This window comes from Kogia breviceps, chromosome 20, assembly GCF_026419965.1.
Source record: "Kogia breviceps isolate mKogBre1 chromosome 20, mKogBre1 haplotype 1, whole genome shotgun sequence".
NCBI lineage: Eukaryota > Metazoa > Chordata > Mammalia > Artiodactyla > Physeteridae > Kogia > Kogia breviceps.
In genome coordinates this window covers 23,325,829-23,353,191 of record NC_081329.1, presented here as the reverse complement: position 1 = coordinate 23,353,191, position 27,363 = coordinate 23,325,829, and the positions used below count along the sequence as shown (strand labels likewise).

The following is a 27,363-nucleotide window of genomic DNA, read 5'->3' as shown; positions in this document are numbered from 1 at the left end:
TGCTGTGGCTGGGTGAGCAAAAGAGGGGACTCCGTCTGGGCAGCAGAGCCTGGAATCCAGTTTTCTGACAACACACATCTTCACCTAACTTTCCCGGGGAGTTCTCCACAGGCAGGGCAGGACAATCCAAAGCTGACCAGTTGCTAAGTTTGGGAACAGTGTCTGTCCTTCTCACTGCCAGACAAGCTAACTTTCCTGCGCGAGAAATTTGCCGCCAAAGAAGAGGTAATATTTATTGAATACCTACTATGTGTCAAAGCACCATGATGCAGCTTACACATCTAATGATTATCTCGTTTTATCCACACAATGAATCTGAGACTCAGAGATGCTGACTTGACCAAACTGCTCAAGTGAAAGAGGAAGGACTCAAACCCAGATCTCATGGGTTTCAGGGCTCGTATTCTTTATACTGTATTATTCTTGTACAGACACCGGGGAAAGCTACACAGTATGTCTCAGCTTCCAAAATGGAATGTGGATAAATGAGTACGGGCAAGAAAGAGTAGTAGGTTTCTACTGTTCGAATTTTCTTCCAGGGCTTTAAAATCCGAGTAACAGTGTGGCCTGATGACAGCTGAATATGCCCGTTCCTTTCTCTGGTCTTCATCTTATGGGTTAGGTGTTTATACGCAAGCCCAATCTTTTGACATAAGTTGTGTATCTAAAGGGAGGAGTTGTAATTCATCTAAGTGGTTCATTCTGAACCTCTTGGACCTTGATTTTGTAAGAAAAATAAACCACCGACTTCGTCTTGGAGCAAGGATATTTTGACCTCAGAGATTTAGCCATGTACAAGCTCCCATGTTATTCATATTTAAATATATGCTTGTCAACCTGGTGCAATTTAGGTGGGGAATTTAAGACGTCAGGAGCAATGTGGTATCAGCTGTCCTGGGTGCTATACACAGTGCTGGCACCATCAGGCATCACTAGATCAGACAAATATGACCAACACAGAGTTTGGCAGGGTTGCAGCTGTGATCACCTCAATGCCAATGAAACCCCACTGCTCTGAAATTTTCAAAAGTCTCTGTAAATATTTCCAGTCCAACTGTCCTTCCCCCAAAGTTTCAAGTTGACTAGATTTACATTGACCAGCAGGCAGCCAGGTTATTGGGCTTTTTTAATTCCAGTAAAGCTTAAATAACTACATGGTTATATTCTTTTAATCTTTGGGTAACTAAATTTGGGGTCAGCCTTAGACTCACCAGGCTAAAAACAACAAAATACCTTTAGTTTTAAATAGACAATTTGACAGATTTTTAAAAATTGATCAAGAAGACTATACATCTAGACTACGTAAACTATTGGGAAAAGAAGTCTTGTACAGTAGAATGTGGACGCCCTCGGTCTCCCTTGCAGCTAGTTATACTAGACCTATCTGTGAAATGGAATCGTGTAGAAAATATCATTAAACACTTGGTCTTCCAAATATTCATTCTATCCAGATGACAAATTATATATTCCACTGACTTACATAGTCTGTTGATTTCATATGTTGTTCTCAACCTGTACATTCAAAATGCTTTTTGAAATCTTGCTGTGTGCCAGGCTCCCTTTGTCCTGTTTCAAAGGATGGGGGACTTCGGTTGGTTTTAATGCAGTGGTTAATGTGAAAGTCATCTTTATAAGACTGACCTAGTTGAACAATAGCCAATTAAAAGGCTTTCTTTTCAGGACCTTGCAAAGAAGTGGGAGGGAAGAAGTGAGAATAAAGGGTTAATCTTAAGCCACGGTTCTTGGGTGGAGAGGGAGCCAAAGCTAAAATCACAAGGCATATGTAGCATTTGCTACAAAATCTAGTCAAGCCGTGGAACTTCCATCTCTTGGACTTTGACCTCTGGTCTTCTGACCATGATTAGGCGAGCTTGGTTCCACTCTCATAAGTTTCTGATTTTGTTTTAATGACTTACAGGCCACTCTTTTCTTTTTTTCTTTTGTTTTTTTTTTGCGGTACACGGGCCTCTCACTGTCGTGGCCTCTCCCGTTGCGGAGCACGGGCTCCGGACGCGCAGGCGCAGCGGCCATGGCTCACGGGCCCAGCCGCTCCGCTGCATGTGGGATCCTCCCGGACCGGGGCACGAACCCGCGTCCCCTGCATCGGCAGGCGGACTCTCAACCACTGCGCCACCAGGGAAGCCCAGGCCACTCTTTTCTTGATTTTGGCTTTTCAAAATGCCTGTGATCGTCTAGATTCCTCACATGCTTGCCAACCCATGTCAACATCCCGTGTCTCTCGTTGCCCGTGATTCATTTTCTAGACACTCAGCATCTACTGTGTTCCAGGCACTGTGTTAGGTACTGGATATACACATATAGGACAGTGTCTCTGCTTTCAAAGAGTACATGGTCCACTGAGGGAGGAAATTCAGTTAACTAGAAGTTGTAAGCTAGGTGGAAAATTCTGTGTAGGAGAATACACAGCTCACATTAAGACAGCGAAGGAGAAGCACTTATCTGGGAAAGGAGGATAATTGTCATGGGTGCATTTCCAGAAGAGGACAGTCTCTCTACCCAGAGAAAGGATGAACGAAGTTTGTCAGAAGGGTAAATGGAGAAGGGGGTTCCTGTAAAACCAGCTGGTCTGCACAAGGGCCAGAATATATAACAAGCATAACACTGTGCGGTTGTTTAAATATGTGGGTGATTGAACGTTGCATCCAAAATGATTTTAGAATCTAGCATTAAATAATATTGAATAAAACAGTGGGAGTAGCTCCCTGTTAACTGCCTCTCAATTTTGCTTAATTCAAGGAATAAATCTTTCCTTGTTTCTGAATCTATTTCCCATTTCTCTGACACTTGCCGATTTCCCTTTGCGTCAAACAGAACAGGCTTTCCGCTCAGACACAGGCAACAGTGTCTTCTCAGAGCTTAATAATTTTGCTTCATTTTTATTATATTTATTTTTACAGTTTGAATTATGGCAACTGATTGCAGTTTTCCATTCACAGCATTGATACCAAGTTTCATTGGAAATGATTTTATTTTAGTTCGAAGTGCAATCAATTGAAATAAAAACAATATGCAAAAAGTAATACAGGTGGTACATGAATATGGTAATCATCATGAAGTCGGTATACCAATGACTAGAGTTTTATAAACACTGATGGGATGTATTTGGAAAAGAGAAAATCATAAGATGGAGTGAAGTGTGAGAGTGGGAAATGAGCGGGAAGAGTTTGGCCGAAGCCAGCCTGGGAAGACGTCTTATGTCAGGCTGAGTTGAGCTTCACGAGGAGCCACGGAAGGGTTAGAACCAGGAGAATGGCACGACAGGGTTTGCAAGTTAGAACCTCCTAGCAGGAGGTGAAGGATGTCCCAGAGGAGCTGAAGGAAGCAGATCAGTTAGGAGGCTAACAGGGTCCCGTGATGAGGGCAGGACCAAGAATGCAAGCAGCGGGGCTCTGAAGGAAGGGAGCGTTGTGTGTGACGTGTCAGTGGTACAGTCGCCATTGTCACCAGTTAGATGTGGAGGGAGAAATCTAGACTGTTGCTCAGGTTCTGGCTTGTTGCATGGGTGACATGGGGCTCTCTTAGCCAGGAGAGGGGATATTTTCCCTTAGTTGTTCCTTTGCTCGATAATTGACATGATTTTGACCCTGCGTGGAACCCTAAGTCTCATGAACTCTGCGTTAACAGCTGAATAGGAGGGATCCAAGGTCTTGCCCTCACACTCCTGGCCAGAGATCTAACTCCTCAGACAAACAGAGCAGAGCTCAAAATGAGCAGTGCAGTCAGCATCACTTCACGTCGTGAAAGAGCTTTTGGTCAAGTACATGTGATACCCGCTGGCTCTGCCCTAAAATTTTCTGCAGTGCCTCCAACAAACCAAGGGAGATTTCCTAGGTTAATAAAATTACTGTAGCTCCTAAACCCCATAATTTCTGATTAAATTTCTGATCAAAGTGTGAAGATACATGGTCCTATGACTTCAGAATTTGAAGTCAGAGAGATCAGAGATGGTCTATAAACTAAGGAGTTACTGAGGGAGGTCTTTATTTGAAAAGAAAAAAAGGATTATTCAGAAGGGAGGATGGTATCTTTGCAGGAAGATTCTAGTATGAGAGTAGAATTATAATCAGCAGGAACCTGGTTACTGGGAATTGAGGACCTCAGAACAAGTGGCTCTCACCCATAGCACTTTCTCTCTTCCCGATTCTTCCTAGTAGAGAGTCTAGGACCCAAGGGGAAACTGTCTGTTTTGTTACCTTATTAGCTGCTAAAGTACACACCAATGAAGATTTCCTCCCAAGAAGATGGAAAGTTCACTTGAGGCTCAACTGTGGGAAACTGCAGGGCCTCTAGAAAACGACCCTAGCTTGAAGCCTGCAAATCCTGGGGAAGCAGTCTAAGCCCTTCACTTAAAGAGAAGGGCTCAAGGTCAGGCAAGAAGGAATCACCTAATGAAAGTCGTGGAATCGAAAACCAGTATCCACTTAACTCCTGATGATAACTAATAATGAACAGGATACAAAGTTTACATCGAGATTATTTCCTTAAAAATATAAGAAAACTTCTTCATGTATTCTTTTTAGAGGGAGTCAGGATTATTTTCAATGAAATGCATTTTTATTTAAATGAAGGATAATGTATGGGCAGTGATATTAGACTCTCTTGCCTTTAACAGTATAACCGTATTAACTATACCACAAGTCTGATTGATGGGTATGGTAAGACCAAGTCACCCACCATCCTTGATGTAGGATGCAGTTTTAAACAATGGAATCCAAAAAGCTGAAGTCTCTAAATTATTCATTGCTTCATACTCACGATGAGAAAAATCATCCTGTTATACATGCATAAAGAGGGAATAGAGCGTGAAAAATTATGGGACAGATAATGGAAGTGGGTGAGAACCATCCATAAATAATGTGGTTTCTTACGTGTAGGACTTAGTCTGGGATCTGACGCCTCTAATTTTGCCACCCTGTAAACCTTTGCCTGGATTATAGTTTTTTAAGGAAATAGACTTCCTGGATGTAATCTAATGATTTGGTTTGAACATCCTGGGTGCAAGCTAAGGCAGACGGGTGTGCTTGGGTATCCTAGCAACTTAGGATCCTTTTGTGTTTGTTTTATCAGATGTTTGCAATGAAGTTTGAAGACAGTATTACGAAAACTCTACGAAGAGTTATGTTTCAGTAAATTTCCGTGAAATTATAATGAAACATTAATGCAATAAGCCATTAAAAAATCAGAGACTTTATGGGAAACAGTGTGGCTACCTAAGAAGCAAATACATAAAATAAAGAACTTATTTAAGCTACAACTTTCTCTCTTTTTTAATAATTAGGCTGCTCGACATACAGTTGTTATTAAAAAGGGATTTGCCTACTGGCACTAGATTGAAGATATGAAAAAAATGTTTATCTGAGAAAATGGAAGTTAGTATTTGAATACTCACTATGAGCTAGACATTTTCTGGCTTCCTTCTGTGCATTCAGATGTAATCCTCACTATACCACAGCTGTGTAAAGTCACTTGAATTCCCATGTTAGAGATCAGGAAATAAGCTTGGAGGAGGAAATTGTCCAAATTCAAAGTCGCTAAGTGGTGGGGACAGCGCTTTGACAGCAAAGCCCCTCCTCTTTGCACTGTAGGATGCTACCTACATACTGAAATTGTGAATTTATCCCCCTGGCTACACTTCATTTCCTTGGAAAGCTATGTTTAGGGAAAGGGGCATAGAGTCACTCAGCCAAGCAAATTGGATTCCAGAGTAACTATGCCACGCCACAAGGGCTCATATTCTTTTTTTTTTTTTTTTTTTTTTTTTTTTTTTGTGGTACGCGGGCCTCACAGGCTCCGGATGCGCAGGCTCAGCGGCCATGGCTCACGGGCCCAGCCGCTCCGCGGCATGTGGGATCTTCCCGGACCGGGGCACGAACCCGTGTCCCCTGCATCGGCAGGCGGATTCTCAACCACTGCGCCACCAGGGAAGGGTTCATATTCTTTCAAATAGAAACTGGGTTTTGCATGGAACTTGTGCTGTCCTTGTGGTGAAGAGCTGAAAATGAAAGAGTTTGTTTGTGCTTGGCTTGGGGGGAAGGGGAGGAATACACTCAGAAAACCTGGGTACAAGTATCACCTCTGCAACTGACTGGATATGTAGCTTTAAGAAAAATTCTTAGCCTTTCTGAGCCTAAGTTTTCCTCACGATCAGGCCTACCACAGTATTAAGAGAATAAAAAAGAAATACAGGATGTTTTAAGTCATAAAATTTTATAAAATGTTATTATATTTAATAGTTTCTTTCTCTACATATGAACAAACACATACATAAGCTATTAAAGATGTTTATGTCTACAAAGGTAATAATTTTCTAGCCTCTTTGGCATGTTGTGAGGTGGGAGGAAGTGCTGTTTCTTCCATCAAATTCTGTCCCTAAAAGTTCATTTGAAGGGGGAGGGTTAGAGAAAGATCCTGGGTGGAACTATTACCCTAGTCTCTGTTTCCTCATTGGGAATTACTGGTCTCCCTCTCCGGTTTTTAAAAGGATTAGGTGGGTCATGATAGGTTTCCTCCAGGTAACAAATGCCTTTTCCTCTCCCCCTGGGGGGTGATGTTTTGGAGCTCACTGAAGTTCAAAACCAACGGCTCACTGGCGAGGTCTAACAAATGCCATCCCAGGAGAGCAGTAGAAGCCCAAAGGTACATGCAGGAGTCGGTTTGACGACTATGTACAACTACAGCCTTAAAGGTTAGGAATGTTGCGGCTTCCTGCAGCAGCAGGACGGCTCTTTTGTAAACTTAAAGCATTTCTTTTTCCTGCCAAATTAATCTTTTGGAGTAAGAGTTTCCATCGATTTATTTTACCCATCCATTATAGAAAGAGCAAGTCAGAGATGGAGTGCAAAGCGATGCTACATGAGCTCATCAAAAAATTTCCACTCCTTCCAGCATCCCAAACCTCTAGATTTCAGAATTGCCTCACTTCACCCCAAATCTCTGACCTCAAGCCCCTTTGTCATTTATCATAAGGACAGAGAGCCAAGAAATCTAATGATGGGGAAGACATTAGGTTGCAAAGACAGATTGTTTGCTAGTCTGCAGAGCCAGCCTGGGTTTGACATGCAAGAGTACATGAGTGAAGTAGAGGATTGTAACGATTATCCGGATATTCAACGTGGCTACGTGTGCGTCTTCGCTGCTCTCCACACCACCCTCTACCCCACGTGGTTCTACCTCCAATATCAGTATGTCTTAACGGACTCAATTTTAACCGAAATTACTGAGACAGCTGCTTGTGGTTTTCAGTTCGGGGGATGGACAAAGCCTCAGCTGTAAGTTGAAGACACAGGGAAGAGTCTTCATCTTTCATTTTTAAATATTCTGTGCACTCCTTGATTTGCTGAATGGCTGGTTGGGTGGATTGGACAGGTGAGTGAATGTCATGACTTCAGGATAGTGTGTGAAGAATTTATATGTGTGTGTGTGTGTGTGTGTGTGTGTGGTGTGTGTGTGTGTGTGTGTGTGTGTGTGTGTGTGTGTAAATCAACATTGATACAAATCTGAGGATTCTGAATAGTTTTGGAAGTTCGGTAATACAAACAGAAAAAAGTAGCACAAGTCCCCTCTTTGAATCTCCTAGACATCCAGATTGCTTTGGAAATGATGCTAATGGATCTGTCACTAGGTAATAGGAATTGCACACAGATGTGGAGGTGAGAAGACTCAGGGTACCCTCAAACTCTGAAGGAAGCCAATGGTCATCTCAAAGGATTGCTGACCTTGACTCCATACACTTCAGAAGTCCCGATCCTGTTTGGAGTAATGAGGAAGAGGCTTGAAGTATACAAAAAAGAACCACCCATGCAAGTACCTATTTGCTAAAATATGGCTTTTGTTTTGTTTAGACTAATTCAAGAAGAAAAGGAATACCCTCATTTCTATGACTACGTCTTAGAATGTGGGAAATTTCTCATGCATAGGCCCTTCCCTGAGCAGTAGGGTGGACATTGCGTTTGATTTACTGATAGAATGAGGACGAAAGAACCCAATGAAGCCTTATTTTCTCTTAAAACTGTGAACCGATAAATCACGGACCTGATGGAGAAAATACGTTTGCTAAAGCTCTAGGAGAGCTTAGCAGGCCCCGGTTCTGACTGGCTGCCTTTAGGCCGTGGTGGCCACAATATTCTCTGGCCCACGGTAACAACTTTCCCTTTCATGACTGAATGGGTTTCCACACTGACATTGCCATGAGTCTGAAGAAGTTACTTGCTGTCTGTACACAGCATAACGACAATTGGGACCCAGTCGATCACGATATCCTCTCTGATAGGTTCTTGTGTGTCGGGGCCGGGGGGAAAGAAAGTGTCATATTGCTTGGTTGTGACTCCTTCAACACGGTACACAGAAGTAGGCAGACTTGACAGGCAGAAGATGATTCAAGAATAGGCAGTGGGGCAAAAGTAACGGACAGACAAGATGATCACGGGATCCATCAAACACAGTCCTAAATTAGCAAAACCGTCACAGTAAAAGGCAAGGTGCTGGTCCAACAGACCGGACAATTTGTCTGTTGACCCACACTCCCAGATCTCCACAGAGTAGCATTTTTATTGCAGTATTGTCTTCCATGGAAAATGAACAAAACTTTTAAAATAAATCACAATTACTTATTGCTTAGTATGTTGGATAGTAAATTCTTTAGTTTATCAGTACCTCACGGCCTTCAAATGTGCATTCTTCAAATAGTTTCAATTACATATACATTCTTTCTCCTGAACAATAAATTATTCTTTAAAAAAAAAAGGAAAAGGAAAAGATACATAATTTTAAAGCAAAGAAAAACCAAAAAAAATATATTTTTGACATTTATCTTAAACTTATATGAAAACAACTCTATGTTAGATGTTTAAATATAAATAATAAAGGACATTATGTTATTTACAATGTTACATAGTAAGTTGAGAGAGTAAAAAAAAAACTGACATGAACTCATAAAGACAGTAAATGATTTAGGGAAACATCCAAGTAATGTACAATGTGTATTTACAAAAGAATATATAATAGAACTTGTGATATGTGGCCATTTCCTTTTGACTGCATCTCTTTTCAGTGTTTCATGGGTCTTTGTAGATAGAAATCTTTGTGGCTGGTGGGAAGCAGCCAGCACTAAAAGATAAAACTGGGTCTTCCTTATTTCTACCAATGTGAGCCATGCACCTTTCAACCCCGGGCCAAAAAAAAAAAAAAAAAAAGTTACTGAGCAAATGACCCTGGATAAACTCTAACTATATCAAGACAGTCACACTTAAGTAAGGAAGATACGGCATGTTGCTCTTTGGAACACATTCATAAATACCCAGGCAGAGTTCCATTTTGTAGAAAGCACGAGACTGTCCAGGTACTCTCAAAAGTCCTACCAGGCTAGGAGGGAGAGTAGGATAGAAAAACAATCTGGAGTGAGAAGAAGGAGTTTTTCATATACTATGCTCCACTCCATATTCCTCAGTGGGATATGATTTCAGACCCAGGAAACAAAGTCACCGTCAAACTTCTGGGCAATTTCTGCTACCTGAAGACCCACGAAAGTTCCCCGTGTGCGGGGAATGTAGGTTCACACTCCTTTGGATTGCCACTGCACCCCTGAGTTTATAAACAGGGATGGTGGCATTTAAACATCCTGCAGATGCCCCTGTGAACCCAAATCTGGGGGCCACAGCAGGTAGCCCCGAGGAGTCAGCTGACCTTTCCTATCAAGGGAACCTCCCGTTCTATGGACAGAAAGCCTGTCCCAACTGATATGCCACCTCGGTGAGTGACCAGAACCAAGATGGAAAGAAAATTTCCTCTCAATTTTCATCTATTTCTGCAACCTGAACATTTACAGCGATTTTTTCATACTGAGGAAAATGTTGTTCATTGCTCTCAACAGAAGATTTTATTTATTCCTGAAATTCTCCAGAATGGAACTCCAATGCCGGAAGAATTTGAAACAGAAATTTTAGAGTTTTAATTACAGTAGGAATTTTTTAAAATTGAAATAGTCTAAGAATGAGTCAAGGTCTTCAAATGCAATCAATATTAGAGTAATTTAGAGAACCTCTTCACGTTGACTGCTTTCTCTCCCCTGCCATGAGCTTACTGATTCTACAGAATTGGGAAATCAGTGCATCCTGGACAGTTGTCAGGGGCTCCTTAGGAGAGGTGAACAAGCACATGAGGACACTGCTGAACACAGAGAAAGTGGCACGGAAGCATGAAGGATGCTTGGGATACCAAATACTAAGAGTAACTTCAAGGACCTGTAGACAGGTGTCTCTGTGGATTGTAGAAACACTTAGGAGCTTAATGACATGACTCATGCTCAGCCTGCATTTTTCTTCTAAGACCTCCTTGCATGTCACTTCTTCCCTTTAATTTCAGCATAGAGGTTTGGTGAAGAAATAGATTCAGTTCACCTGCAAACAAGAAGAGTCAGTCTCCTTGACTTCATGTCTGGCATTTTGAACCCCCTGCTAACCTGTTCTCCATTTTGTTCCATGGCTCCTAGGAGGCCACTTGGAACCTAAGTAGACAGAAATGGGGCTGCGATTTTGTTTTTTAATTCTCTTATTTTCCTGGATTAGCAGTTATTTCAAATGTTTCTACCTATAGGCTTTCCATGGATTGGCAATCCCGAGCGAGCGTGCAAAGTATAGACCCATCTTAATCCTGTTTTTGTGACAGTAAAGCAAAAAAGTAAGAAAGGGGGAAAACGGGTGATACAGCTGTAAACAGAGAGGTTAGCACACAGGTGGGAGTCATTTCTGCAAGGAAAGGTGCAATCTTTCCAAGACTATTGCTATTTCCTGATGAATCATCGCTCGTAGGAGGTTCTCACTATCACAAATCACATGCACACTGGCCATTCCTGACAAAATGTTCATGCATAGTTATGACTTAATCAAGGCAACATTGAAAAACAAGAGAAAAATAATGAGGACAAAGGAATGGTCAAAAAAAACTTAAAAATTACGAACCAAGTCACACAGCTGCTCTCCCCCGTGTCTTCTACGTATTCACTCCTCGAGACAGTCTAAGAAGAATTTCCCTACGATGACGTCACCAGTATATACAGCAGGCACATTTCACTCTAGAAGTATTTCAGACAAATTGCTGAGTGTGCTGTTGAAGCTGGGGTTTTTGTGCCATAACATGTCTGTCCTTGAGCCAAGAAGACACAACCGATCACTAGCTCCAAAATCAGTGAAAAACACAAGTCAGGAACGATTGCACTTTTTTCAGCCATGGTTTGCTCTCCAGCTAGATGAGCCGCTGTATCATTCCCCCAGAGAGAGAAAGTGAAAGCGAGTCCTCGACTTAAGGGTTGGATTTTACCCTGATCGGTAGCCAGAACCCATTTTCTTTGCTATCCCGAAAACTTGCTTTTTTTTGGCCGAGAAAAAAAATCAATCCAAATAAAGTAAATGGTAGCTCCTTTTGTCAAGCAAGCTGCCTTCTGATGAATCATACAGTTTTTGGAAAAAAAAAAAAAAAAATCACAATATTACTTTCTTCCTAATATTTAACATGACTTAATGCAGTTTCCTGCTGTAATTAATAGTAGCATGCTGCTGGATCTACTATTATCTCAGAGCCCAGTGAAGCAAACCTTTGGCTGGCAGAGTAGTAGACACAGCTCATTTCATATACTGAAAGCAAAAGAATATTTCATACAGAAGGGGAGTACTTGGATGGATGTGCCATTACAAGACGTACTGATTGAGTACTGCTTGAAGCGAACAGAGGGACAGTTGCAAATCCTGTAAATCATACATCCAGTCAACATCATAATGCAATGCACAAGAAGCCAGCAAAAACGGAATATGCGAGGGTGGGAGAGGGTTTGCTGAAATACTGTGAAAAAAGCAATCACAGGAACAGTACAAAACTTGCTCTCGACATAACATAACATAAAGGCACCATTGATATCTTTCTCGTTTGGAAATACTGTAAAAAATTGCTACATATGGCACATAACACATTTGTACATACATATATTTAATTTATAAAAGATTTTTTTTTCCTGTTTTCTATTTGCAGAACTGCTAAAATAAAATAAATTGTTTAATTTAAGGTGGAATACTTTATTATATAAAATAAAGTTTTACAGGTGAATCTATGGGTTTATTTCTGTTTTATACAGCAATAGGGTCTTGGTTAGCGATTACACCAGACAGCCTGGCCTGCAATTCTTCCTGCGGAGAGAAGCGGCCTGCTGGGTTAGTCCTGCTGTCAGCCAGGTGGAAGGCAGGGGCTGCCTCAAGATTGGCTGCCAGGGGGTTCTGTATGCCGAGGAAAGGTGTATCTTCTCCTACTCTTTCATCCTCCGTTTCACTCTCTGAGTTACCGCTCTCAGCGCTTGTGTTGCTGTCCATTTCCAATCTGTGGGTAATATGACCATTGGGCTTGGTTCTTTTGGCCCGCCGGCTGTTGGTGAGTTTCTTAGCCGGCTCTTGAGTCAGTTCATACTCCTGGGTCGTTTCATACTCCTCATCCTCCACTATCCTCAAGGGGCTGGGGGGTGGGCTGTTGCTCTCGTGCGCGGGGTTGCAGTGGAAGGAGCTGAATTGCTGAGCGTGGTGGCCATCCTTCTCCCGCACCCATGGGGGTGTCACAAGAAGCAGAGGTCTCTCTTCTTCCACGAAGGGACTGACTGCCATGGAGGGCATGGACACCGTCGTGCTGGACACGGGTGGAGACATTTCCGAAGGGGGCGACTTGGGGGAGCTTGGCGTGTGGAAATCTACAGGTGACATACGAGCCGGGGTGGTCATTGCTGATACATACCTGTGTGAGCACAGAATACCCCGCATAAGTGTGGTGGAATGAGAGCCGTAGAGCAGGGGTGGAGGGGGGGGTGTCAGGGGGCATAGTTCACAATATTATCATCAGATATCATCCTCAGAGAATTTCTATTCATCGTACACTTCTCGGGTTTTACACTAGGACATTCAGCACCCTTGGAATCTCAAATTAGGTAGCCAAGAGTCTCCTGACAGGAGTGCATGCAAAGATCAGCTAAATTGCCTAGCTCATCAAAGCGTTTGAGGTTTTCGATCTCATCATGAATTTTAATAAAAGCACGTGAGTTAAGACAAGAGGGCACCGGGTCCTGGAAACCTCTCAGTTTATCAGGACCAAGGCTCAGGGATTTGGAAGGGAAAGAAGTATTACTTAAATACTATACCTTCCCAAAGGCCAAGGGGTCTTAGAGAATGAAGCCCAAATGGGGAATGGAAGAAGCTCTAAGATGAGTTTCGGAAAGCTGGATCTGCATGCATTTGGATCTGTGGGCCTTGTTTCTCCTTAGCTCAGCTATAAGGTTATGTCTTATGAAAAAAAAAGAGCATAGCAACTTAGATTTATTCCTGATAACAGTGTAACACATTTATGTGCTTTTTTAACTTTTCCATGAAATGTTACTTCTTAACATTCAATTTGCAACTCTCCATCCCAGTGACCATGACATTCAGAGGTAACTTATTTTTGGCTTCATAGTTATGTCCAATCTCTGGTTTACGTCTCTTCCAAAACCCACCGCTGTATGTGTCTCTGGCTTGTCTTTTGTGACTGCTCAAGACTGGGCTGTACCGTGCCGCCTTATGTCATGTTCCGCCTGATAATGCTCAGTGAATCTAGTTGTCAAGACATTAAGTGCACTGTTTTTACCATATCGTGCCTTCTTCCCCCAGAACAAGAAGACCTGACGTGGCACTGAGAAAGATGTGGCTTATTCAGAGTCACATTTCTCAGCTTGTATAAAAATGTCACCAATGCGTAGCACTAGAGGACTCTTTTCTTCACATTGGCATTTGCAGAGACTAATTTGACATGACCTGTGATGACACAGGACACCATCTTCTGAACTCTAGCTAACAGAAGCAAGAAACCTATTAACTCCTGTGCTTATCAGCCATGATTCTGAGTCATATGGAAGTGAGATCTGGCTGTGTCTAAAATGGGAAGGTGTCTAGAGATGGAAATATTTGGGGATCGAGTCTCCAGACTTTTTGTTTCGGGGATACTTAAATTAAGCGCTCTGAGAAATGCTAATTCAAATCCAATCAACGCATAAAAAAAAGTGACTCATCTTTTCTCTCCTTGATGCCTAGGTTCAGGTATATTTTGCAGGCCTAGATAATATCTGGGGTATGAAAGGAAGCAGGGAAATGCCAACCTTTAAAGACAAATATCACATGTAGTGATGAAGACAGAATTTATCCCTAAACTCTTTTTCAGGTTTCTAAAAGGACTGAATTAGGACAGACTTAATACATAAAGACATAATTACATGAATTTAAGACTAATGTTTTAAACCAGTTTTGGACCATGTCTACTTTTTCATAGATGAGTTACAGAGCAACCACTAATTCCATAAAACTCTGAAATACCATTTGGGGGTAAAGGCTTTTGAAAAAAAAGTAATCAGCAGGCTCTATATGACCTGCAGAGTCCAAACGGGTCTCCTTTGAGGTAAGTACTCCCAGTGCATGAATGGAAGGGTATGTCAGAATTATCTCCACCCGTGAAAACCAAGGAAGTTTCGCTTCGGCATGATGTAAACCTTTTAGCAAGTGGTCAGAGATTAGACTGAGAAGAAAATAAAGTCAACAAACCAACAGACAAAACCCCGCTGGATTTGAAAACACATAAGTAACAGCTTACTGATGGGCTAGGAATGCTGGTTGGGTATAACTTTCTCCCCCAGTTTAGGTGAAAATGGATCAGGAGAATCTATGAATTCAGTATTCTTATGAAGCATCTCTTTCAGCTTACTTCGTTCTGATCTTTATTTTACCTTTGTTGTGACTGCGCCCCGAACCCAACCCTATAGCCCCAGAAGAAAGCCAACACAGTCTGGAATAAGGGCCACGTCAAAGGCAATATCTATCTGCCTTGAAAACCTCCCGCGAAGACTGCGAGGCGAAGCATACGAGAGATTTATTGAGCCATCCCTGCTTGGAAGGCCGTAAAGGGATACTATGTGGAGGGATGCAAGCCCTTCCTACAACCATCAGCAAGGACACAGCCCTTGATTTAAGTGAGGCCGGAAGGTAAGGAAGAGTTAGCACGTGAGACCAGGAGTCCAGCTCGACCAGAGTTTGGATAAGTGGCCACTTAGAATTCTGGGAGGGTCCTGATCAATCACTGAGGCCGGCATTCAGCTCTCAAGTTACAGTTGAGGAAACTGAGACATCCCCTCCCCGCCGTACCTCCCCCCCCAGGGTCTGAGCCTAAGGTCAGAGCTAGGAACTCCAAGTTTGCTGCACCTTCCACATGGAATCATTCCAGCTCTTTAGGAGGCTGTTGCCTCTCAGCCCCGGGGATGATGCGAGAAGCTCGGAAGCAGTGAGTTCAGTCAAACCCAAAGATGGCTTCATCAACTAGGAGCTCTCCTAGACCAGGCAACTGTCGCCCCTCATTCTCATTAGAGCGGGTTCCTTAGGTGGGACCGCAGGTGCTCGCGGGGATTCTCTTACTGGGGTGCGCTCTCCTCTGCAGTGGCTTTGCCCTTCGGTTTTACCTTTCACTATGAGGAGAATCTCGGTAGGAGTCAGGGGTTTCTCTGGCATGCCTGAGGAAGCTGTTACACTCGCGAGGGCCTCCCAAGCCATTAAGACGTCCTCTTGGGCCTCCGGTAGGGCTGCTGTGCCTACTGTTCTCTACGGATGACATCACGATGACAGAGTGGCTTTCTGAAATGATGCTTTCGGTGTGTCCGTTGCTCCAGCTACAGAGGAAAGGTGAGAGGCAAAGCGACAGAGATGTTTTTAATTACAGGCACACATGGAAATGAAAGGAAGTGATCTGACAAGTCTTGCGAATGACTGGTGCATCAGTAGTTCACTACGGTATTACTTGCCTCAGAATAGAATTGTTTATAAAGATGCTTGCTACAGACAGGATCTTGATTTAGACTGGCTTTGCAAGGATACACTTTATTCATGTGTTCACCCATTCAACGCACATTTACCAAATGCCATTTTGTACTAAGTATTCTTAGAGTCTCTCTGTTCTTGAGTGCCTTAGATTAGGGAAACACTTGTCCTATGGGCTTCATTTGGAAAGTCTAGTGCTGCCCTTGGTAGCACGCATTCAGATATCACCAGAGCATTTGAGAATTTAGGGTTCAGCTATTTGGCCAGTTCTCATGTGCATATCCCAGGGCAATCCAACCACTGGAAGAAGTCAACTTCTAAGTATTATATGACATCTAAGACAAACTCTTCCCAGTGTAGTAATTCTGTGAATGGTCAGGCATGAGAAAAGACGATCTCTAAAATAAGGAACAACGATCCTACAAGGTAGGTATTATTTCCCCTTACTCTGGTAACGGAGAAACTGAGGCTCAAATTCGAACAGCAATTAAGCGGCAGAGCCAGTTTGATGTCCAAAGTCTGTTTTTGTCCCAAGCCATACATTCTACTGTACCTCACTGCCTCATAAGTACCTCCTGTCCCTTTTGGAGACAGTGAGAGCAAAAGACAACGTGTAAAGATTCGTTCTTAGGGAAATGCCATGCGCTTTTTAATTCTCATACCTGTGACTGGGAGTCTGGGTGACAGTGGTGGAGTGCTGGGCAGTCGAAGTGTAGTGACTGGTGGAAAAAGACGTCTCCACCTCTCTCTCGACAGTATGCTCGCTGGAGATGACATTTTTAGATACGTATTGCTGGATAAACAAAGAGACACAACTTGAAGATTTAGGGAAGTCAAAATGCTTACAATGTCACATGCACACACACACAAATCTCTTCTTCTAATACACATGCTTCATAATAAATTCTGTTTTTCCAGTGGCCAGATGACAAAACCTGTCCCAGTTTCTGTGGTCTTTAAATTAGGTAAATGGAGTTGATGGATTGCTCTTTGGATATGCATGCGATGTAGGTCCTACAATCACAACTACATTTTATCAGAAACAGACCTATTTCTTCTCTTTTGTTTCCAATTGATAACATGACTAGAATTCAATACAAAAGTCTGCCCAATACTTATTTTTGTAATAGTTGCTGCAAATCAAAAACGACGAACAGATATTTGAGTGAAACAAAAGAATAGAGATGGTTTGTCTAGTTTCAAATTTCAAGTCACTAGAAGAATGAAAAGAAACTCTGTTTTGAATCTACCTTTCTCTTCTACTTTCTCAGTGCCCATGGTACCCTAATGATATCGTTGAAATTTTCAACTTGTCAGTGGTGAGACTAACAGGGCTACTGAGAGATTTGAAAGACTTAACAACAGTTGTCAAGGTTACACATCTTGACAAACCATATAATAGAGGGCCTTATATTTAGTGCAAGTAGATTCTACTTTATTTTCACCACCAAATCACAGTAGCCTTTTATTAGTGAGAGAGGGACATCTTTAAATTGTCTTTTAAACACTGTTAGTATTTACACCAAATTGAGTTAAATAACAGGTAAATACACGGATAGGAATAGGCTTAGATGAAATAGGGCAGTTTATAATCTGATGGGATATGGGCTCTAAAAGAACCTGATATATTCACGGAAACCAAAAAAAAATGCAAATTGAATTATGCTTGAAATTATAGCTGGTTCTCTTAACCATGGAAAGGTTATTCCATGTGGATCTTTGCTTTAAGGAAAAGAAAGATGGCACTGTCATATGTAACGATTTATTTTTAGCCTGCGTACCAAATGACTCTTGCTCCTTGGAAGGCAATGTAAGCTCAGTGAATCTAATGAAAATAATGTTTAAAAATTATACAACACTCACTAGATGCCACTGGGCTAAGTGTTTTATATGGATTATCTTTTTAATGGCCGCAAGAACTTTTTGAAGTAGGTATTATTTTTATGATGATGAAACATGGTTTAGAAAAGTTAAAGCTCACAGTAACATCGCTTGAGCCATAACTGGAATCTAGGCAGTCAGTCTGCCTCCTATGTATTATATAAAGTGACAGATTATAGGTGTGTCAGTAGTGAATGAATTTAGCAACTGTGCAGAACATTCCAATGAACATACTGGTAGGGGGAGGAAAGCAGCAAATATGTTAATTTATCAGCACCTAACAGTCTCCTGTAGGTCTTTCCTACAAGAGACTTGGATTGGTGGTTGAACCTCTAGCAACCCTGAGCTTGGGTCTTTGATATATTTGCTCCACACAAAACCCATCTTTGACTGTAGGATAGAAAATGGTACTGCAATATAATCTTCCAGCTTTGCCTATAAAAAGCCAAACATCAGAGGGGAATGAAGAAAACAAGAAGAATGATGGTGGAGTAGGAAGAGTAAAACTCCAGAAGCCAGGAAAGCTGAGTCCAGCTCTGCCCTGGCCCTTATCTGTAAAAAAAAAAGCTTCGTAAAGACTCTCAGAGTCTAATATTTGATGACTTCATTATTTTTAAAAGCCGAATGCTCCATAAATTTAAAAAATATATCTTTGAATGATGAAGGATGTATTTCCTCTGGACGGTTTGGCATCATGTAGAAAGAGTTGGCAAGTATTAAATTCTTCTAGTTTGGCTACTGAGAAGCAAGTTTGGTAATGGCCTTGACCTTTTCATGCCCTAATGTCTCCCTTTGTTAATCAGAATCAGTAAATCATCAGGCACCGGACAAATGAGTCTAATAAAAAAAATAAATGACTCTAGAGCCTTTAGTTCAGTTATCAGGGCTAATCAGTTATAGCCTGAAGCAGCCTTCATTTCCATAGTATAAAAAAAATAGAACATTTCCTTCTCATTCTTGTATCATGAATTTTATTATTTTTCTTTCTTTTCTTTTTTTTTTTTCTGTTCTTTCTTCGGGTTATGGTTTCCCTACAGAACAACCCCAACGTGATTATTCCGATCCCTTAATGAACACTTTATAAGAGGAAACGTGCCGGTTTTACAGTCACCAAATCCACTTTAAAAAATGTTCCCATTATTTTCTCTTGGCGAAACCTTGGATTCCTGGAAGCCTTGGTGATTAATGGCAGCGGCTAAGAGCCTAAGAGCTTTAGAAAATAAACTTCGAGGTGCCTGAACAGAGGAGAGATGCTGAGCTTTTCCACTGGCCAGAGTCAACATACATTCACCAGCTGCACGTTCTCGGGGGGTGGATTGGGGTGATGGGGCCCGTTGGCTATGTTCACCATGTTGTTTCGTTCAGAGCGAAGACTCTGCCGAAGCCGGTCATGAAGCTTTTTCCGTTGCTTCCTGGACAGGAAAAAAGGAGCATTTATTTTTTTCTATCGTTTACATTTTTCAGTACAGTCAATTCTTTCTTCTAGCAACACACAACTCAAGGCAGTGGATTGGTCGGGAGGGAGGAGGAGGCAGGGAGTGCTACTTCATCCCAGGAGGGGAACCACCTATTCTTAGCCAGTAGATTTTAGAAGCTGCATGGGATTCTTACAGAAATTGAACTGGACTGCTGAGAGACAAGAAAAAAAAAGAAGACAAGTCAAGTTGAGAGGTGGCTAATATCCCAACTTTCTTAATCAATTCATCTTTGCCTAAGTCTTACCGATGGTCATTTGTCTTAGGTAACAATTCATGCTATGCAACTGACAAGGTTGATTTCATTTAGAGTTTTGCCTGTGTGTCTTTCAAGAAAATGCAGTTTAGTGTTGAATCTGTGCCTCGCACATAGTGTGTGTATGTATAGAACTGTACGTGAGTGAAGATACGTACTTATTTTGCCGGTAGATTCTGGCACAATTGTAATATGATCCTACTCTATTACCACTTTTTTCTGTAAGTAGGGAATGAATATTCACATATTCAGATTGAATATAATAAGACACATAAGGTGGATTCCGTGAAGGCTTATTTATCTCTACCGCTTGCTCAATTCTGGCGACATACTAAATCCTGGGACATTAAGAAAATGCCAGCCATGCCCTTACTTTTATGCCATAAGAGCAGATTGTCTTTGTTCCTCAACTTGGATCGTAATATTAGTCCCATGACTAGTTTTGGCTCAAGATTTTATGCGATGAAGCGACAAAATAAAACAAATCTGTTAATAACATTATCTCAGCCTTGAAGGAGAAGTTCTATGTATGAGAGAAAAATGAAAAGAATTCATGTCAAACGGTAATGGTATTTGTTAACATGAACCCAGCTTAAAGGACCAACAAAGCGAACACAAATCTGTTTTCATGTTTCTCTTTTATTCTTTCAAAGCAAGTTTTGCTTGATTCTCCTCCTGTGAGATTCCCTTTGTACATCTCTCACTTCGGGAGCATCGGAACCGGTAACCTAATTAGATGGAGTTCAAAATCCATTTACAATCATGTTTAAAAAACCCCCCTGCATCTCAAACAGCACCAAATGCTCCCTTTATCCCCTCGGTCTGAGTACAGCTGGACGTGTCCTCAGCAGTGAGATGACACGCTCCTCCTCCACGGACACCTGCGCGTGTCCCTGTGCCGCCCTGTCCCTCCCACCCTTTCTTCCGTCGTGGGACCGTGGTCAATGATCGGAAGCCTTCTGAACACTCTCACCCAAATAGGCAAAGCTTTCTGATGTATGTGATTAGGAAAGGTCCTCAGAAGGGACTATTCAGGAGGAAGAAAAGAAGGAGAAAAATCCCTGTGTGGCGCCCAGCCCCTTGTTTCGAGAGTGGGCGGCGGCGCCTGCCGGCCGGGCTGTCTGCGCGCTAAGGAGAGAGGAGGCGAAGAGGGCGTTTACTTGGTTTTGCAGTACGCCACCACACACATGATGCCGACCACGAGCAGAGCTACGCAGATACCGGTGATGGTGAGCACTCTCTTCTGGTAGAGCTCCTCCGCTTCTGCAAAGGGACGAGAGCAGACGTCAGCAAAGGTCCCTGACCCCGGCCGGCACTTAACAGCTGAACGGTTGGCATGCTGTATTGTCCATGTTCACAAGAAAATACACACGGGACACCTCATTCCTCTTGCAGACGTACTTAAGGTGCAGCGTACTCTGCACTACATTTTGAGCATAAAATGGCAAAGCCCGTTGGGGGCCATGTATAATTTAAAAAATGGTATTGTTCGATTACTTTAATGATAAGTTATAGCTATATATGTACTAAGCTGGCAAATCATAAACATTAATTATAAAATAATGATTGGGTTAAAACAGTAGACTTTATTTTTTAAAAAAATCTCTTGCAAAGACTACAGGAATCAACACCAGTGAAAGGAGCTGGCATCTGCGCCACTGAGACCCTCCTCCTCCTCCTTTCCTTCTTCCCATCCTCCCAGCCCCCTCCCCTCCCTCCCCCCGAGCCTCTTTGGATTTCCCAGCTATTTCCTATTCCTGTGGTCTTTACAAAGAGCCACTTCTAACTTAAAAAAAGAAAAAAAAAAATCAAAGACATTTGCAGACATGAGCTTGACTTGTAGTTAGCAACAAAACTGATGCAGGATCCCTGTGACTTAACGGTAAAATGGGAACATAAGCAACATGACACGGAGTCGCAGGGCACTGTATCAGAGAAACCCCAACACGATGGGTGGCATCGTCCCATCCTGGGCCATGATGAAGATTTGTCCTTTGAGGAACAATTATTATTACTTCACCAGCTGTACTTAGAGATCTAATTTATGGCACTACCAAGCCACTGGCACAAATGATACATGATTTGAAATAGATTGTACCCTCCTGCATGGACCAGCTTGGCAAATTAGCTAAGTGTCTAATGTGTCGGTTGCACTAAGGAGATGGGAAGCTTAGAACTTTCAGGGGAAGGTACTGCTGTACCCCCAATGCAACCAGTTTCTGCTTCATGGAAGGCTTTCTATTTGCAAATCGGGTTTTTGTGGGGCTAACTTGCTTATACTATGGTAGGTCAGGTTCGTAACAAGATTGGCTGATTTAATGGTGAACCTGATCCTCTTAGGAGCTAAGGTTCCAACCAGTCCAATCACACGTATTATTGGAAGATATTCACGAGTTCAATGAGAAAGCGAACTCAACTGATGCATAATAAAAGGTGTGAGCTGTATTTGCTCTTCTGATTAACAAGCTGGTCAAGAATTGGGGAATATTTTACCGAGGAAAGTCTCTTATCTGGACATCGACATGGGGCCTTAGGGAACATTTTCAGTTTACATTCTCTGTCTCAGCAACCACACTTTTTTTCTCTACTGAGAGAGGGCAAGTCGCTGGAAGTCTTCTTGAAATGAAAAAGTGCAATGTAATTTCTATGATACAGTAGACTTTATCGTTAAACAAAACATTGCCTACAAGCCAAGCCCATGGTAATCAAATTCCAGTTAACAGGTCAGGAACATTGTCAAATCAAATTAATAAGAGCATTGATTATTAACAGGAGGAGGAGAAAGAAGTGAGCGGGTAAAAGAGATCAGAATGCTGCAGAGATTATACAAAAACAAACCCAAAGTGTGGGAAGTGGAAAAGAAACAAACTGAGAGGACAGACGGGCTGACAGAATGACGGAGAGATGGAGGAAGCGAGGTAAGAGGGAAAACAAGGTTGAGAAGTGAAGGAGCAATCTGAAGTCCCTGGCACAGCATGCCTGGTACTAAGGGAGGAAAAATAAATACATAAAATAAAAGCAGAGGGAGGAAGAGCTGGGGTGGGGAGAAAGGTGGGTGCAGATTCGGAAGGGTTATATCCCATACAGCATAACTCCTAACCTAGACTGGTGGTCACGTGGGAACCACAATTAGAAAGCAAAGCAGCTGGTGCATTGCGAGGCGACAACGGACCAGGAGACATAGAGCGGTGCCACGTAGTTTTGTGCCGCAAAAGTCAAATGAGGACGTGGCACGTGGATGCTTGTATGTTAATTGCGAGTGTCTGCTGCCTCCTACCTCCCCTCCCACATAGCCACAGGACAGGGAATTCAATTTCATAAGGTGTTAATCTGTGCGCTGACGCCCCTGGGGCCTCCGCCTGGATGGGGCACCTGGATCAGTTTTCAGCACTAAGTCTAAACATCAAAGGCATCGCCCCATGGGTCCTTCTCCAGGGATGCAGGACACAGAGCAGGGATCCTTCGGTTGTGATGAACTGGTTACAAACCAGAAGTGTAAATGTATCATTGCCTAGAAAATGAAGACCCTACTATACCTCTTTCGCTTACTCTATTTTTAAATTCTTTTCAAATGGCAAGCACTTGGTAGCATTGCCATCTTCCCATTCCATCTCTAGAAAAACATGGGAAATTGCTTCTGCAAACTGCAAAAAGAGGACCTAGCCAAGGGCCGTAGGGGGAAAGGCATCGTGCCTCTCACGGACTCTGGCAAGTTCTTTGGTGGTTGTTAGTTATAAAATAGACTGATTTGGGTTTGTGAACAAATCGTATATGATGACTTGCCCATTCTTCCTAGGTTATGTCAGAAGACACAGTTTTTCCAGGAAAATCAATCATGGAAATGGAAAGGCAGCCCACTAAAGGCCAAAGGGCAAAAGAAAAGTGCTAAATGAACTAATTAAAACCAAGGCCCCTAGAACACAGATGTGGATTAGGATCCTGTATTCACATCAGCATGTTTGCATTAAATGTTTTTCATCTAAGTTTCTGATTTTCCAATGGTTTACTAGATCAGGTGACCCTCACAAAATAAATGTGTTCAAAGAGAAATACTTGATGAACAATAATACAAACAACGAGTTTTTTTTAAAAACCCTTTCCTCCCCTTATTTTTTTCCTAGTGTGACAGGGTCAATAGGACAAGAACAGATTAGAGGCAGTGTTGAAAAAAAGAATCCATCAGGCTGGTTGGCGGACCTGCCTTAATGAGTTGAAACACTTCTGAGTCTTTATGGTTTGGCTGGATGCATTGAATGAACCAGATCAAGCATGTTTTTCCAACTGATCTGGCTAGGCCAAGAGACAGAAGCCTTGGCTATCTCAATTTTAATTGACATTTAAAGTCTGATTTTCCTTAAGGATGAAATGTTCTGGCTGGCTGGGGACTTTGGAACCTCTGGAAGGTTTGCCCTTAAAAGGTCAAACCTTAAGGTTACCAAGGTAACCCCTGGTGTGGGTACCACATCAGTGTGCCTTTACTAACCTTTCAGATCTTACTGAGGGAGGTTACACATCTGAAATATCCATCACCCTACTTCATTGTTTGGGATGAGAAATATTAAATTTAATAATTATACCCTAAAGTGATAAAGCAGGAAAGATGCTGTTAGGGAGAAGAGGGGAGGTGATGGTGGTATTTTCTTCTTCCTTTCAGGTAAGGCCAATAAGCCTTTTTAGAAGTGGGATAATTTTTATCCCGAAGAAAGTAACCTGAATAGATAACTCTCCTCGTGTAGACCACCTGCCCCCTGCGGGATGTTGGTGGGACCTCGTGTTCCTTACTCTTGGGTGATGTTCTCTGATGTGCAAAGGACCACTCACATGAATAGTTCATGAACTATTCACTCACATGAATAGTTTTCTCTTGGAATATTTTTTGGGGCAATGAGCAATTAACTGAGTTTCTATCCCTGGAACGGATAGAGCTTGTAACAACCTGATTTTCCACAAATTATGGGAAGTACATTAGGTGTAGACTGTGATGTTATCATTGAAACGAAAGCAACAGCTCTAAGATGCTCTCACCGTGTGATGTCACTGACACCAGCTGATTGGGGCCCAGATATTCCTGTAATCAGGACATCGCTTTATTGACCGCTGGACACGTTCCTAGGGACCTGCACTGTGGAGCCTCTGGAAGAATAGGATGGCTTCCCCTTCCTCCCAAGACTGGCCTTTCCCCCCAACTCTTTAGGGTGAAGGCTTTCCAAAGAAGTATGCCCCCAATTCACATGCTCATAGATATTTTACATTTGCAGTGTGAAAATGTCTATTTGATTACTTGTTTGGATATAGTGACTCAAGTTTAATTCTGTTAGTGCTAGAATTTCCAACTAAAATAGCACAAGGCTATTTCGTTCTGTTTTCTATTTCCTTGTTCATGAGATAATGAAATTGACTAGAGCAGTGCTTGAATATCTCCAGAAAACCAGAGTAATCCAAGTCTATGCATATATGACGTTGCAGATTAAGAGCTATGTTACTATATTAATAGATGATTTTTACATTGTATGTCAAGCTCCCATCAGCCTAAAATGTGGAGCGTTCTTACACTGATGTATGTAAAGCTTCTTCTGTTCTCAGGCTTCTGGTTTGGTTCTTCCTACAGCCTTATAAACCACTCCAACGTACCCCAGCTCGGAAATAACAGCATGGCCAGATCAACCAGTGGGTCAAAGAACATGGGATATATGTGAATTTGCAGCAGGTAAGGTGATTTTAAACTCTAAGTGAAAGCTGGGAATCTAAAAGCTGCTGCACTCAGTACCATGTGGTAAACTAACCATAGATTGAAAGAAAAGAAATCACTGTTATAGCTGTATGATCCCTTCTAAAGAGAAAGGAAATTAGTTAGGAACTGAAAGGGAAGAGTAGACAGGGGAAAAAAGAAAAAAAAAAAAAGGGTTTCAGCTCATAGGCTCTAAATTCTGCAGGCTAAAAGGAATGATGATTGGTCCATACCCATAAATTCAATCCCAAGATGCTCTGCCAATGCAGAAAGTTGACAAAAAAAAAAGAAAGAAAGGGAAAAAGTTTCAGAAAAGAGCAATACACTGCACTCCAAAACACATTACACACGACTATTATGGCTCTGTGCGTGCACATTGAACAAACGGCGGACGGTTAAGGAAGCAGTGCTCAGGTACGCCCCCATGAGTCCACAGAGGGAACTTCTCTTTTCAGAGGTGCGCAAATACCGGCACACTGTGTCTTTATTAACCCTTAAAAGACCTTACTGAGGGAGAAGTTGTATGGCTGAACTCTCCTCTATGCTATTTCATTATTTGGGAATAGAATACTGTATTTATCATCAGAGACGGCATTTGGCATTATTTCATTCTTCTCTTTTCAAATGGCAGACTTGACGTTCCGGGGAGGTGAAATTGTTTTGCCCAAAGACACACAGTGGCAGAGCTAGGAGGTGAAGCCGGGTAATTTGGTTGGACAATTTCATCACAAGGGATTTATATAGCTATGCTCTAATATCTCTTGTTGCTTTAGTTATTTTTTAAAAACGATTTCCTTTTCTCCAAACCTTCTACTCTCTCCACCACTTACATGACAAGGAGCAAACATTTCTGCTCAAAAAGCCAGACGGGGCGCTGGGGCACTGGAGTCTGCTTCCTTTTCCATATAATTCCTGTGTGGCATAGGACAGCTCTGAATGCCTCACTTTTACAATTGGTTAAAAAAAAAAAAAAAAAAAAAAAGAGAGAGGTGGGGGGAGGATACAATTCCTGGATTAGAGGCATTTAAATTTAATTTACTACTTCTTCAAATCACGAAGAGCCAATTAGATGATCACTTCCCAGTGCTTCGCTCCAGTGCCCAGATGACAGCTGAAGGGCACAAGTACCCAGGGAAACTGCAGGGCTGCCCAGGGAAAGGGACTCAAAGTTGCCTGCTCACAGCCCACGGTCCTGGCAGACCTGACTGAGGAGGGACCGGGACTGCAGGACCAGCAGAACCTGCACAGGCTCAAGTGACGAAATGGGGCCCCCAAAACAAAACAAACAGAAAAAACCAAACACCTCTGGAAATGACACATTCCATTCTTGAAACAAAAAGTTGTTAACCAAATTTCATCACGTGCGGCCCTTCAGGATTTCCTTATTTGTGCGTGGGTGGTGGAGAGGCGGGTGGGATGGAGGGGGCAGGATGAAAACGGAGGGGTTCTGTGGTCTATATTTCTTGCCTTGGTCACTGATTAGACAGATACCAGGACAGTCCCCCAAACACGACAAGGCATCTGTTAAGTTTGAAAACATGCCGTAGAGGGGTGTTTCTCTTACAGAAGCATCAGTGTGGACGTGAGCAAAGCTCCTCATAAAGAGAAGGGAAAGGAGGAGGTAAGGATGTCGGGAGTCATCCTTGTTTCAGGTCCTTTCTCTGCCATTTACCTGTTCAGTGACTTTGGACAAGTTAATTTCTTGTGGACAAAATGCTTACGATATTGATAAATGCCTCACAGGGTGACCCTGTGGGATAAAGGAGACATGAAGTATGGCGGCCAACAGCAGAGCGGGTCAACAGCTTGGGGAACAGACATATCTGGAGACTTACTTTGGGCCACTTACTACATGGATGTAGGTTTTCTTCTGATTAATTTCACGGCCCTCAAAACTCTGAGAGCTCCTGGGATATATCAAGAATTTAGATTTAAAAAAAAAACTTGCCACCTCTTAAGGAAATGAAGTTTCCTAGATTAAAAAAAATCTATATCTCTCTATATAGATGATATAGATATATAGATAGTGCATCTAGTAACAATGATAAAGAGGCACTTTATATAACAGAGAGTTCCCTTTGCCTTGAGTCCAGGGTACTCAGGCAAATCACCTACATTTTTCATAAATTTAAAGCCAGAGGATGT

General features: G+C 42.3%; 1 protein-coding gene across 20 annotated transcripts in view; it reads right to left on the bottom strand.

The window, feature by feature from the left end:
- Nucleotides 1-11,980: 11,980 nt before the first annotated feature.
- NRG1 (neuregulin 1) overlaps nucleotides 11,981-27,363 on the bottom strand; it is a 1,012,474-nt gene continuing 997,091 nt past the window's right edge. For 10 of the 20 annotated variants that reach the window (XM_067022386.1, XM_067022393.1, XM_059049281.2 and 7 more), the window contains 5 exons: nucleotides 20,651-20,753; nucleotides 19,045-19,171; nucleotides 16,541-16,671; nucleotides 15,524-15,730; nucleotides 11,981-12,786 (listed from right to left, as the gene is read on the bottom strand). In XM_067022386.1, coding sequence (XP_066878487.1) covers nucleotides 12,135-12,786; nucleotides 15,524-15,730; nucleotides 16,541-16,671; nucleotides 19,045-19,171; nucleotides 20,651-20,753 — 1,220 coding nt within the window. In that variant the 3' untranslated portion in view covers nucleotides 11,981-12,134. Of the gene's footprint in view, nucleotides 12,787-13,186; nucleotides 13,329-15,523; nucleotides 15,731-16,540; nucleotides 16,672-19,044; nucleotides 19,172-20,650; nucleotides 20,754-25,451; nucleotides 25,476-27,363 lie in introns of all 20 variants that reach the window. The other 10 variants (XM_059049278.2, XM_067022387.1, XM_067022388.1 and 7 more) reach the window with 3 other exon arrangements.